The sequence below is a fragment of the Pyxicephalus adspersus genome, chromosome 8, assembly GCF_032062135.1.
Source record: "Pyxicephalus adspersus chromosome 8, UCB_Pads_2.0, whole genome shotgun sequence".
Classification (NCBI taxonomy): domain Eukaryota; kingdom Metazoa; phylum Chordata; class Amphibia; order Anura; family Pyxicephalidae; genus Pyxicephalus; species Pyxicephalus adspersus.
Window position 1 is genome coordinate 69,264,883 of NC_092865.1, and position 14,354 is coordinate 69,279,236.

Below are 14,354 nucleotides of genomic sequence, written 5' to 3' on the forward strand. Positions count from 1 at the left end.
GGTACCCCATTTTATATTAAACCAAGGCTAAGAATATGGTGGCTGTGTCAAACAATATATTCAGGCTTCAGAACAAAAAAAAGCTACAGCCACAACCCAACAATTTTCTCCACTACATTAGAAACCTTTTATATTCATATTACGACAAAAATTGCACAAATATTCCTCCGTTAAAGAACAATGACTGCCTTCAGTCAGACAGTCAGTATGATATTAGTCAGTGGTAACATCTACTGCTCTTTAAATAAATTATCTTTCTTTCTTGGAAAAGTGGACATAATTTAATTACACTTAAGTTTCAAGTTCTCGAATGCTCTTAATAGGATTGCCATTGAAAAGTCTTCTCCAGAGGTAATTGTAATGACCGATGTGAATTTGGCTAAATTGTTTTTGCTGCAAAACAATCAATGTTACTGTCAAAGGTTTAAAAGGTGTTTTTAGGGAAGTTTAGTTGATTTGATTTAGTGTTCTTTGCAAATGTGTACTGTTTTTTTTTATTTTTAAATGTATTCTTTTGGTCATTTGTTTTTCTTTCTTTGGAAAAAATGAGGCCAATAAGATTGTCTTTGAAAAGTCTTCTTTGGAGGTATTTGTAAAGACCAGTAATTTTGGCTGACTGACACTATCATTGCGTACACTGTTCTTTTCCATGTTTTAATTCTCTTCCTTTGGCCATCTGTTTGTGGACAAAACCATGAAGTAACACCGAAGAGGGGCTGTTTGTTGGAATAAACCAGGTCCTGGACAGTTAAAAGGAACCATAACCATTAGATGCCATCTCCAAAGTGGAAATCTAATAAGTATTGCTCATACAATTGCTGTACTAATATTTTGTAAGTTTATGATATAAAAATTGCCTTTAAATTTCAATCTGCAGTTGTTGAAATTTTCTAAAAATTGTAAAAAAATCAAGTTATAGAGTGCGTTGTACATTGCTGATGTATGAAACACCCTTAGAAATATTGCTTGTGTTATTGGCTTTCAGATTTTCCCAGAATTCTGCACTATGATGCAGGTTACTTTTTTGGCATTCCCCACAATAGGCTGGAAACTTTGACTCATGGCATCACTCATTTCAGTAAGTATAGTAACAAAAGCTAATTTTTTTATTTTAAAAAGCTTCTCAAGCTATAATTGCACAAGGGCTTTGGCATGTTTGCATTAAAATATCCCCCAACATGGTGTAACTTCTGTCAAATGCCCAATGCCACTTGCTGAGGAATATCTAGCTGTCAGTTACTGGGTTTTTGTTCTTGGCAAAGAAAATCAATACTTTGATGATTTTGTTTTTTTGTAGAAAATGAACTCACTTGGTTTTAGTACTTTGTTAAGAAATTTCAAGCATTCCAAAAATGAAGCAGAGATACTTTTAGGCCCAGATATCAAGTCTGTTTTGCAGAATTAAAGTTTTACACAAACTCTCTCACAGGCCAAGCTGTGAAAGTTTTCTCGGGTAGCCATAAGTCTCCTGCATACAAGGTAGGAGTTCACAATTATTATAATTACTCATTAATAACAATAAACAGGATTTATATAGTGTCAACATATTACGCAGCCCTGTACATTAAATAGAGTTGAAAAAGACAGACATATACAGACAGTGACAAAGGAGGAGGAGAGGACCCTGCCCCGAAGAGCTTACAATTTAGGGGAATCTGTTTGATTCATGTCAGGAACTGAGCCATGAACATTAACTTTTTGCACTCCCATCTAAAATTACTTCCAGAAAATCCCAGCATGTTGATTAAGAAGCAAGGAGAATGTTTTCACCAGAATATTCTACCAATGGAGTGTTGCGACCAAGGCTTATGAAATAGGTAAGATGATTGATTACAACTGGATGCTGTACACTCTAAGCATTTTTCTTCAATGGTCCTTTAGTTATAGTACATGCAAGCACAGTGTAAACTGTCATTACTCATAACTCAAAATGTGATTGGAAGAAAATGGAACCAGATCTGAAATTGGCATGAAGAACTGATTTAGAAAAGTGATAAAAGAGTGGGGTCCCAAAATTAATCAATAACAGATAATTATAGGTTGTTGAGCCTATTTAGTTATTTACCAATATGTGTGAGAAGAAACAAATGAACGGCCCTTTGAGGCAAGTATAAATAAAAACGCTTATATTGTAATTTTCGTAGCTAATACATGATACTACTAATCACAAAGAAAGTGTATACAGTCTTCACTTCAGAGTATACATATAATCAATAGCAAAGTATGACTACTCCATAGCGCAACGCGTTTCACTGTTTTTCATTATGACTTGGAAAAGTGTGTTGTGGTCTTTAATATTTACAAAACATGTTTTTTTTATGTTGCTTTGTGTACTTTATTGGCCTCCTGCCAATTACAGAAGAACCCAAACTCCTGTTTAACCCCCCTAGCGGTGTTCCTGAGTGTGGCTCAGGAAAAAAAAACATACAAAAAGCGGTAACTCCAAGCCACACTAGGGGTAGCTAAAAACAATAAATAAAATACTTATTGTACCTTGGCCCATCGGTGTCCCCTGGCGTCCTGCTCGCCCCTGCAGGTCCTCGAGGCGTCCACTTTTCTCAATCCTCTGCAACTGCACTGACGTTCTCCAGGGTTTTCCGGTGACGTTGGTGTATGCATCAGTTCGGGCGGAAAGCGAGGGAAATTCAAATTCTTTTGTATTGGATTCAATAGAAAATACCTGTATTGAGTTCAATGCAAAGAAATCTTTATTTAATATATAAATATAAAATATTTTATATATATATATATATATATATATATATATATATATTACATATACTACTGTACAGTTATATTAGAGGTTCCAGTATTTTTATGCAATCTAATTTTAACAGATTTTTGTATTTTTTTATTTAAAGTTTATTATTACATTTACTAAACTTATAAAATATTAGACATATTTCTGGTGATTTATGCCTAAGAATTATAGATCTACAACGTAAAATGAATTTCCATGGAAAAACAATGTAAAGCTTTTTGCATAAAAATATGGACCGAAACGGAACGCCAGAGGGGTTAAAGGCCAACATTTCCTGCCTAATAGCAGTCACTAATGGCATGTTCAGATCTCAGTTTAAATAAAAAAGAATGGGTCTGTTGTTGTGCAGGCTTTAGACTTTTACAAGTGTTCAGAAGCTCCATGTAGCTTCTAGGGCATCCAACATCTCCATAGACTTGCATTCAACCGCTCATAAATGCCAGCTTGTGCAGGCCTTTATGAGCATTCACTGCAGGCTGAATGGGAAAAAAACATAAAACAACAAAAAGCTTTTGCAGACTTTTAAAAAGCCCAAACAAACGCCTATAAAAGCCTGTTTTTTTTTTCTTTACTAGAAGTAGTGCAGAGTAGGCTTAATGGGGCATTTAACAGCCTCATTTTTCTGAAGCTGGTCTGAACAAACACTTTCTAGTATGGACAGAAAAGAGAGGACCTCAGGGTCTGCAACCAAAGGGTGCAGTGTTTAGGCAGCATTTTGCCAAATGTGATTCATCTTTTGTTCTCATTCTATTGCTTCCTCCTAAACTTCTTAAACCTTTAAAGAAAACTAGTTTCAGCCCCTAGCAGATTGCTGCCATGCCTCGCCTGTTGTCTACCTTCACCTGAAACTGATTCAAATCCCCATATGGTATGGTAATCCAGTAAATCAGTAATCAGCACTCAGGCTGTGCAGTGCAAACATATTCCCTCTCCTCTAACACCCGAAAATATACCTGGAGCTAAATATGTGTTCACCCGATTCAAATACGATCTCAATGACTTAATGATGCCATACTTCAGTTAAGAATAATTTCAAGTCTAGCTATTTCAAATCCTTTATTCAATTTCATCCACATTGTCTGCTTTGTGTTGCTGATAACATTATATTACCATACATAATCTCCCCTTTTTCCCTCATTGGGATCATTTGGCGTGGAAGTCTCGCAGATGTTCCTATCAACTCTGTATCACTGTATCACTATATAAATCTTTAATATTCAAGTTAAACTTCAATCTCAGTCCTCCCCCAAAGTAGCTTAAGGGCGAAACTCGTCGGGAACTTGAGACCTTGAGACCAAAAAACTGAAGTTGATATTTTTACTGGAAATGTGAAAATAAGTGTATGTTGTCACAGACTTTGATTGTTTGTATATCATTAGCTAGTTGATCTATGTATGGTATAGAAATATACTGTATAACATTAAAATAATTTTTTTTTTTTTAATTTTGCTTATAAAAACCTGTCTATCCCTCCACTTGATCACATAATAGTTTCAGCCCCTACTAAGTGTAAGCACTATGAAACCAGAGAAGAAGAGTTTTGTGGCAAACAGAAAGATATTTAATAAGTAATAGGTGGGACATTTGCAAAGTAGACTAATCCAGACTAAAACATAACAGATTGTTATGTGTATTGTCTGTTATAGACATATGACGATGCAAAGGTAAATAGGTCTTGGTCCTGACGCGTTTGGCCAGAAGGCTTTTTCCGGGAATGTGAGAAGCAATATTAGCTGTACAGGCATATCACATATATAGGTTAATATATATATATTTATATATATATACACTCACACACACAACTATACAGTTCAGCAGAATTAAACATATAAATGTCATAGGGCAGAAAAATAAAAATGTACATTGCAGTGCATAAAGTATAGTAAAAGGAATAGAGAGAAATAGTGCATCAGCATATATAAATAAGGATAAAAGATTAAAGATAAAAATAAATATAAAGAGAGGTAGCAAGTCATTGTGTAAAGTTGTAATAGCAGGTAAGATATTGATATTATAGTGATGTATCTTGGTATTTAGCACTGGTAGGTATGTGTATGTGTCTATCATAGAATGGAGTATGGATATGGTGTGAGCACTGCGGTGAACTTTCGGTTAAGGTATGGGTTTTGGTAATGAGGTGTTGACAGAATTGGTTGAGTTGGTGAATACTTTTTATCAATGAGTGAGTGGAAGGGAGCTTACTATCCTACTGACACCCATATGGTCTTCAAGGTTCCATTTCTATTTTTGAATCAGTTGCACAATCGGTACATCTCTCGTTTCCATTGGGTCTTCATATTGATTGGAACGCCCGCTCTGCAACTTATCACACTGCAAAGCTCAAGTGTGTTTGTTGTAAGGACAGCACCTCCGGAGAAAAATCCCATTTCCAATCCTATTCCCGCTAGTAGTTGATGATAAATTCTGGTGGATAATAATTAGTCTGAGCTTGGCACCAGATGTGGTTTTCTTGCTGACATACGATAAGTGTCAGTGGCCCAGATATACCGATAATAATTTGTGAATTACATCAGCATATGCTTTCTTATATGCAATCTAATATATCTGTTAACAGTTGATTCCTTCTTTCTGATTTTTAATATAAGAGGTAGAGGAAAACATTTCAGAAATATCAGCAGATGTCGGTTTTTCAGTGATGTTTTATCTTAATTATACCTCTGATTCCAAAAAGAGATATAAATTAAATAATTTGAATACAAAACTCTTTTACAACTCCTAACATCCAATAATTAATCATTGGGCATCTGAAGTATGTATTAAGTGTAGACAATTCAAGGTATAATATATAAAGTGTGCGAGGAATGTTTAATACATATATATTTCCTAAATACTAATTTTTTAGGTAGAGCAATTTTAGTATCTAATGGTTTCATAAGAAAGGTATCCACACCTATAGTAACATTAATAGATGTAAAAGGAACATAAGATTTGGATGAAAATTTATTGTAGTTGACGTGCACCTGTTACCCAGACCAATTCTTTTATTGCTAAATTCTTATCAAGCAGCAAAACAAACTTTAGACAAGCTTGCACTGACCCCTGTGGGTACATCTCTAGGGAAAATTACCCTAAACAGTGTTGCTTAAAAGTGTCTTTGTTTCGTTCTAAAGCTGAAAATTTTTAAAGTCAATAAGCCTAAAATTGGCCCTAGCAACAGAAAATAAAATACAACTCCCCAAAACTCCTGAACAACTAAATCCCAACCCATTTTTAAACAGACGGGGCCAACATGACTGTGGGGGGAAGGCCAAGAGGTCAGGAGATGGTGTGAGGGGGAAGGTAAATTAATAAAAGTTTTGGGATTGGTTATTTTGTTATAACAATGGAAGGGGTATTTAGGGGAAAAAAGGGGCAGACCAATTTTACAAAGATTTGAGCAAGATTCCCGCCTGCCCACACTTGTAATTAGTGCTTGGAATGGGATTTGTCGCAGGCGGGGAGAGGTCCTCGAGGGGAAGAGTGTTGGTCAGAAATGTGGTACATTGTGATGGGGTGTGGAAGACCATCTGTTGTATGGGGTCTCCAAGTTGGTGTAATGATACAATAAAAACGTTATTTGCAGGAGGTAAGCATGATTGATATAGTTCTCGAGGCAGTGGACCAACTCCTGGGAGCAGTTGGTGCTTATCAGTTAAACGCAGATCCCTGGTTGATGGTTTAAAATTGGGTTAAGTATGGTCGAGGACCTGATGAGTGAGGTTTTGTTATGTTATTGTTGCTATATTATGGGTGTTATTTATGGTTATTTAAAGATATGTAAATTATGTTAAATTTTGTTGTAAGTTAATAATGGCCAGAAGGCCATTTTTACCATACCTGGATATTGGTCTTGATTTAAAGAAACATGGGGTGGTGGGATGGTGGAGATGTATATGGTTTTATTAAAGAAGGGCTCACATGCCACAGTCATGATGAAGATTTTTTAAATAGTTGGAGTAATAAGAAGTTTTTTTGATAAGTGCTACGAGTGTTGTTAGTTGGTCTTGGGTCTTTTAAGCAAGTATGAATACATAATGTTTTGATCTTTATGTATGAAGATTTGGAGCTCATTGTATGATTTTGTGGTATTGGTGATTAAAATGGTTTCCGTTTTAGTTATATATGTGTTAAAGCGTACCTATTTTATAATGTTTTTAAACATTTTACTTTGCATGGAAAGGTAGACAACCCTTCCAACTAAAGTAAAAATGTTAAAAAATGTCTTTTAAAAAAAGGTACATCATCCCCCCTTTAAGTCTTGATTACCACGGCCATTAAAATATAATGGGATTGCAGAGCCTCCCGGGGCTCTGTTCGGGGCCGGTTCCTGGGGGGACTAGCGCCACTAAGGGATCTGTGCGATTAAATTTATATTTAATTTTTTTTTTATTTTTAGTTTAGTTCCGCTTTATACCCCTTTATTTCTCTGGTATCAATATTCTATTAGAGCATATGGTACATTATAGTTTGGGTCTCTAATATAATAAATACATTTGTATTATTAATATTGAAATTTTTTACCAAACTTAAGAACTTAAAAGAACTTAGTTTTTAACATCAAATTGCCATAGGATAATAAACATTTTGGAACAGAGTATATAACATACGCCACAGCTTAAAGAGTATAACTGTCAGGAGTATGTAGTGTAGAGTCAGTAGTTTATAATATGTGACCCGGTGTACCCAGTACATTGTGCATCATACATTAGTATTTACTAGCCAAACAATCAAAGTAATTGGGGAAAAAAAAAAGATTATATTACTGGTGTTAGTTATAGTGGTATTTAACCCCATTGATGTTATTAGGGGGAGCAATTCAACTATTTAATTTTGCATCAAGTTTTTGCATTTTTTTTTCTTCTCATCATTAATATTCAGTTTACACTGCCAGCTGCAAAATACCAAAGCTGGTGCAGCAAAGAAAATATGTGTATGAAAAGCAAATGTTTTCGTCATTTATTTATTTTAGGAGTCCCTTTATTTGCTAAAGCATTGGACCTGAGTTTTTATTAAAGCTTTTTAAGGCTGGAGAAGATGATTATCTTAGGAGAACCTGGGTCCAAAATTATTTGCTTTTAATTGGCAAGTATTTTCAATCCTGGTCCAGTTCCATTCCAGGTTTGTCAGAATACCCAGGTTCTTTCAGGATAGTCTATGTTCTCGAGTCCTAGAGAGATTTTAAAAAAATCAGACCTATTGTGTATTCTATACAGTTTTATTTGCTTCTTTTCTTTTGAATTTTTCTTCTTCTCTCTTGTGGGTGGCCACAGTCAATTAACATTGAGCCTGATTTGTGAAAGCTCTCCAAGGCTGGACAGGATACACTTTCATCAATGAAGATGGGTGATCCAGCAAACCTGGAATGGATCTGGTCCAGGAATGAAAACAGATGCTAACAAATAGCAAATGAATTTTAGGAAATCCATTCCAGGTCTGCTGTGAAACATGGACCAGATCCATTTTAGTTTTGCTGGATCACCCAGGTTCACTGATGAAAGTGTATCCTCTCCAGCCTTTGAGAGCTTTAATAAGGCCCAATGAGTTCTTGTCTATTAAGGATAGTGACAGACTGCTAGTGGATATTCAGCTGCTGTGGACCTGCAGTTACCAACATTCCCTGCCAGTTGTCTGGCTGACCATAAGTACCGGCTACATATGCAAGGAGTTGTAGAACTGCAACACATGGAAAGGTAATGGTTGCCTCTCATTTCGTTAGGGTTTTGAGGAACAGGATAGGTTGGGGGTTAAATGCATGTAAATTCCTCGGTCTACCCCTCCATTCTAAGCTAAGTTACTTTTTTTGTATACCTTAAATTAGAGAAAATGTAGCAATTGAAGAGTTATAAAAAGCCACAATTCTGACTGCTGTTTTGGCTATACTGACCCTTTTGGGATACAGTTTGAATCTTCCTGAACTAATCTTAATATTTATAAACATACCATTCTTCTATCAAAGGCATCAATCCCCTAACTGTTTCTTTATTAATTTTCAATCTAGGGATGAGCGAGCGAGTTTTTAAAACTCGATTCTCGCTGCAAATTCAGCCGTTCTCGTTTACCGAAATTGTAAGCAAGGATGGCTGGTGTAAATTTGCTGATCGAGCTCGAATTTAAAAAAACAAAAAAAAAGAAAAATTGTGGGCTGCGCTGATCGATGAATGCAGCACCAGCTGCATTCATTGATCAGCTCAGTGTGCGATCCCCGCATATAAATAAATCAGGCCTCTTGTTGGAAGCTCCAATCTTTTCACACTCCTAAATTGTTTTTCCTATGTCCTTTTCCAAAGATTTCACACCACTTTCAGTTTCACAGGAAGTGAGAGATAATCTCCACAAAAAGGCTCCATCTTTTCCAGCTCTATCTAGACAAAATTGCGCTGGAGTGAAGATTTTAGACATTTTTCAGAGCTTCTTCAAATATGGAAAACTCTATTATGCAAGATGTTCAGTAGTTGGCTTTCCATCCAGCTATCTATTATGTTGGGTTTTGGGGTCTTTGGAAGAGTTGGTGTACATAAACACACATGAAGCTCAAATTGCCATTCACAGGTTCACTTTAACGTCTGCTTGGTCTGGCATACTCTTTTTAAAGTAAGATATGTACAAATCAATATAAATGCAAATGCAATTTTGAAATTTACCCAAATGACAATTATGTAACATAATAAATGGTAGATGTAATATAACAAATCCTGTTCTGGTTTCACTTTTTTTCCCTGGATGCATCAATTACTTTTTACTGCAGTTATATTAAATATTGAAACAAGTTATCCTCTACTGACATCCTTCCAGCAGCAATATGGCTGTTCATAAAACAATTACCTTCATAGATAATGAATACAACAAAATCCAGCAGATTTGTGTAAATCACGCCAGCTATGAGTTTCAGCAATGATGAAGCCTTTGTTTGCAAAAGTCATTTTGCTCTAAGATTTTTTTTAAATTCCAATTCTAAGATGAAAACCCCAACCCTTCCTGCAGAAACCATTAAAATATGCAAAGTATGTAACTTTATCATTCTTTCATTAATATCAATAAAGAACTTCTTTTGATATATAATGCCAGGGCACACCTCCACACTGACAGACAATAATATATTCACAACAAGTTCAAAGATGATATATGATGTCATCCTACTGGACACAGCTTTGTCTTTGATGAGTTTAATGCCCACAGTTTTCATGCCCACAACAGGGATTTATTTGTAGGATTTGTAGTTCATTTATTTTTATCTGGTAAAGCTACAATTCAAAGAGGATATCAAGGAGTAGTTGTCCCTTTTTCAAAGTTATTTGGGTAAATTTGCCAACCCCTCAATACAGTGGTTCATAAAAGGTAAGAAAAAGAGAGAAAACAGTAGTTTTTTTGGCAAGGGTATTTATTGTAATAAATAAAAAGGGGTAAATTATATATATTTACATCATGTTTAGATTGGACCAGACGCCATATCTCTCAGTGGGGTTCTTTTGGACTTTTGTCCAAAGTTCCAACAGTTCATACAATTGTTTTTACCTTTATGAATTTGAAAGCAGAAGTCAAAGGTCATAAGTAGGGAAAATTTCTATGAACTTCAGATGGGTCAGGGAAATTTTGGTGAACTGATTTCGAGGAAATCATACAAACCCCGGCACTGGAGGCTAATTAACCTCCAGTGCCCCGGGGTCGCAGTGCATTCTCAGGGCTGCAGTCGTTCATGCAGCCCTGGGAATCCTCCTGTCTGCGATTCCCGGGAACTAGAGGTTAATGAACCTCTAATGCCCCGGGATCGCATTGGATCGCATTGGATCGCATGAACGAGTGCAGCCCTTTGAAACCTGTGTGCGATCCCCATCACTAGAGGTTTAATGGGGACAAGTCTCCCAATTCAAAACGGTCTGAATTCACCGCAAAATCGAGTTATAAAAACCTGCTCGCTCATCCCTAATCATAAGTCTTATTTGATCTGACGCATTTTGCTTTATCAGCTTCCTCAGGGGAAAGTGAGACTCAAAGAGTAAGTTTGTATGAGTGTAGAATGACATTAGAAAGCCACTAGAGTGGTTTGTTCAAGGAGAGTACCAAATAGCAGAAAATGGAACTAGTGCTGGAGAATTAGTATTGAATGCTGTAAAGTCTGTAATATGGTTACCAAACCAAACCAAAGGGTTTGGGAACCAAAAGGTTAGCTTCCAGCTAGGCTGAGCACTGGGAACCTGACTAGCAAGTTTACAGAGAGGTAGTGTTCTCAGACCCCAGTGCAATTCAAAGTTTTATCTATTCAAATATATAAAAAACAAATCTCATTAGCTGATTTGATAATCGTTCTGTCTTCCTGTAGTGACTGTTATCAGTTAGCATTGTTCTTGGTTCTATTTTTCTTTAAACTTTTCTCTATGTTATAGAGATGAGGGAAAGATGTTTTGTAATCTCAACCTGCTTTCTATCTTGCGGGGTTTTATTAATAAATGTATTACTATTTTTCAAAGTAAGTTTATTTAATTGATAATACTATATAATTATAATAATAATAATAATATATATATGTATTTCTGCAGAAAACTCTGCTATCCACAGATCTTTATATGTGGCTCATCCTTAGAAATCTGCTCTGTGTGTGCAATTATTAATTTCCGTTTGATGTTAAAGTGAGTTTCTAGAGTCTGGGTGCTATAATCAATTGCAGGTTCCCCGTTCTCGTCACTGGAGCTAGGAAAAATGTTATTTATTATTGTGAAGTGCCAATTTTAAAGGATCAAAGTGTTATTTATTAGACTTTTTTCAGATCATTATTGGAACCATGTCAAGGAAAATGTGAAAGTGTTAAACTCTGGGCTTGTGAAACTTCTGTTCTTACAGAAGAAAACTCCAAAGGAATTTTTTAAGTGTATGAGGCAAACGTTGAGTGACAAGTGCCTGTCATACTCGGTGGTGTGGTGTTCCAACCTTCAGCATTAGGATTTTAAGACTGAAATTGCAGAAGATGTAGGAGGCCTAAAATTGTGGATCATGTTCATAAAACGATTTTGACAGGTCGGAGGATCTCAGTAAAAGCAATTGCTAAAAAACTAGAAATATCCAGTCAATGTGCTGAATATTTATGCGTATGTAGGATATGTCAGCAGGAGGATACCAAAATGTTTCAATGTTGGTGAGAAACTATTTTACTACATTGATTTGCAGCATTTTGAGCAATCTAGTGATATATTTTTGAAATGATCATTACTGTTGATAAAACATGGCTACACCACTATGATCTAGAAACCCAATGACAGTCCATGAGCTTGGCCAAAGAAATCCAAGACCCAAAAGTTACCAGGAAGGGTCATGGCCACACTCTTTAGGATAAAGAAGGTATTTTTATGATTGCCTTTATTTGAGAAGGGCCAAGGGGAATACAATGATCCACTCACAAGGCTGAGTAGGGTAACAATGGTCTTGAATTTCTTCCATTTGTACACTGTCTCTCTGACTGTTGATCTGAGGAGTCCAAACTCTTTAGAAATGGTCTTTTAACCTATTCAAGCTTTATGGACATCAACAAATGTTTTTCTGAGATCCTCGGACACCTTCTTTGTTCAAGATATGATACATCCACAAATGTGTTGTATGTGTGATCAGGCTTTGCTGGATTCATTAAAGCAGAACTAAATTTGTATGATCAGGCAGGTTATTATTGCAGAAAGATACAGAAGATGTCTTCTGCAATAATCCTTCATACCTGGCTGATCACTGCCGGAACCTTTCAAAAAATACCTGGCAATCCTGGCTTCCCTTCTGCGTGCTTGGAATAAATGAGCTTCCATGCATCCGTGTGGGAATTACATCAGCCTGGCCAACAAAGAGAAAAAGGAAATTTAATTAGTTTAACTTGATTGTATTCATTTATTTTTAGGACTTCTTTTAAGGCCTATTGCATAATTAAACAAAAGTCATTTTCCGTCATCAACTGTTGGATTTATGAAGGCTACTTGGTCCCACGTTCAGGGACTACACCTTGTTTTAGTTAGCTTCATAAATCTTATTGCAAATTACCTACTTTTGGGTGCATCGTGCATTCCTCCCCCGGAAACACAAAATGCTCATTTGGAAGCCTAATGTTCTCCGATCATGACTTGGTACACATTTCGCTGATGCATGCTTCACCCAAATTTTGGCAGTGGAGGCTTACTGAGTCAATTGGCCAGAACTTTATGTCATGGCTGATCTTTTCCCCAAATTAATACTGTTTTATACAAATCCCACCCAAATAGTGAACCACTCCTTGTCTGGGAAACATACAAAGTAATTATTAAAGGACTGTTTGTTAAACATAAGACTCAAAGGGCTCAACAGAAGAAAATATCTGATTTTACATTCTTGCATTCAGAAATTGAAGTTAACACATAGGGCCTGTTTTATTAAAGCTTTCCAAGGCTGGAGAGGATACACTTTCATAAGTGAAGCTGGTGATCCAACAAAACTAAAATTTGGTCCATGCTTCAAAAAATGTGCTATTAAATAGCAAATGACAGAAGAAATCCATTCCAGCTTCGTTGGAGCACCCAGCTTCAGCTATCAAAGTGTATTCTCTCCAGCCTTGGAGAACTTTAATAAAGGCCTGTCAGCACATTCTAGTTATAGACCAATAGCATACCTAAAATTAAAATTTTTAGGTAATTTTTAGTACCTGACTATAACTGTCCTATGGTCCTTTGGCGGGCCAGTCTGTCACCGCTGTCTACTTTAAAGCAGAACTAAACCCAAAATAAAAAAATCACACTCACCTTTAATCCGCCAGGAGGTTTCTTTTTTTCTTTCCCGGTATCCGTCTTTGGGTGTATCGGGAGAAGTAGTTGGGGGAAAAGATTGCTGATCTCACAGCGCCATTGGAAATTTTTATCGTCCATTAAAGTAAGGGGTCCTTCTGCAGCAATCTAGACAAAAAGAGGTGCTGCATCCCTTTTTTTTTAAATAATAACATTTGTACTTTAAATAAAAGGGTTGTCTACCTTTTTATGTAACGTAAACATTTTGACTTTAGGTCTGCTTTAATTACTGTTGGTAGAGGCAGATAAGGGACTGTGCAAGTTTGCAATTTGGCTGCTTTGAATGCTCTTTTTGGCTGAGATGGGTCCAGACCCTCATTTTTCAGCATAACCAGCTGAATCATATGTCCTACTCTGCCTGTAACACCATGACAGTATGTATTGTACGCAACTCCAAATTACACTGTATCACTATATATTATTTATTTTCCTGTCACTTTTAGCACAGAAATGGACTATCAAGTGTGCAAAAAGAAAGGTAGGACTGATATCCAGCTTTAAAGGGTAATATACATGAAGGTACAGGCATGATTATTAAAATAGTTATGGTGGAACTCAAAAATTTTTGCTTTGAAGGAAAACCAATTTGATTTAATTGCTTTGTAGGGATATCTTTAATTGGTATTTACAGTGTAACAGCTTGACCCTATTTCTTTCTGTTTTAAACATCAAATAGTTTGCAACAAGGATAACAACTTATCCCGCAATCCTACAACAAGGGATTTAGTGTCATGTGAACGCAACATATTACATTTACATTTCCAATACATACATAGATAGATAGATAGATAGATAGATAAATAGATAGA

The 14,354-nt window shown here is 36.1% G+C and overlaps 1 protein-coding gene across 3 annotated transcripts in view; it reads right to left on the minus strand.

Moving 5' to 3' along the window:
* LOC140337341 (uncharacterized) overlaps positions 1-14,354 on the minus strand; it is a 151,823-nt gene that overhangs the window by 25,569 nt on the left and 111,900 nt on the right. For all 3 annotated transcript variants that reach the window (XM_072421060.1, XM_072421062.1, XM_072421061.1), the window contains 2 exons: positions 12,494-12,568; positions 2,494-2,680 (listed from right to left, as the gene is read on the minus strand). In XM_072421060.1, the coding sequence (XP_072277161.1) occupies positions 2,494-2,680; positions 12,494-12,568 (262 nt within the window). The remainder of the gene's footprint in view (positions 1-2,493; positions 2,681-12,493; positions 12,569-14,354) is intronic.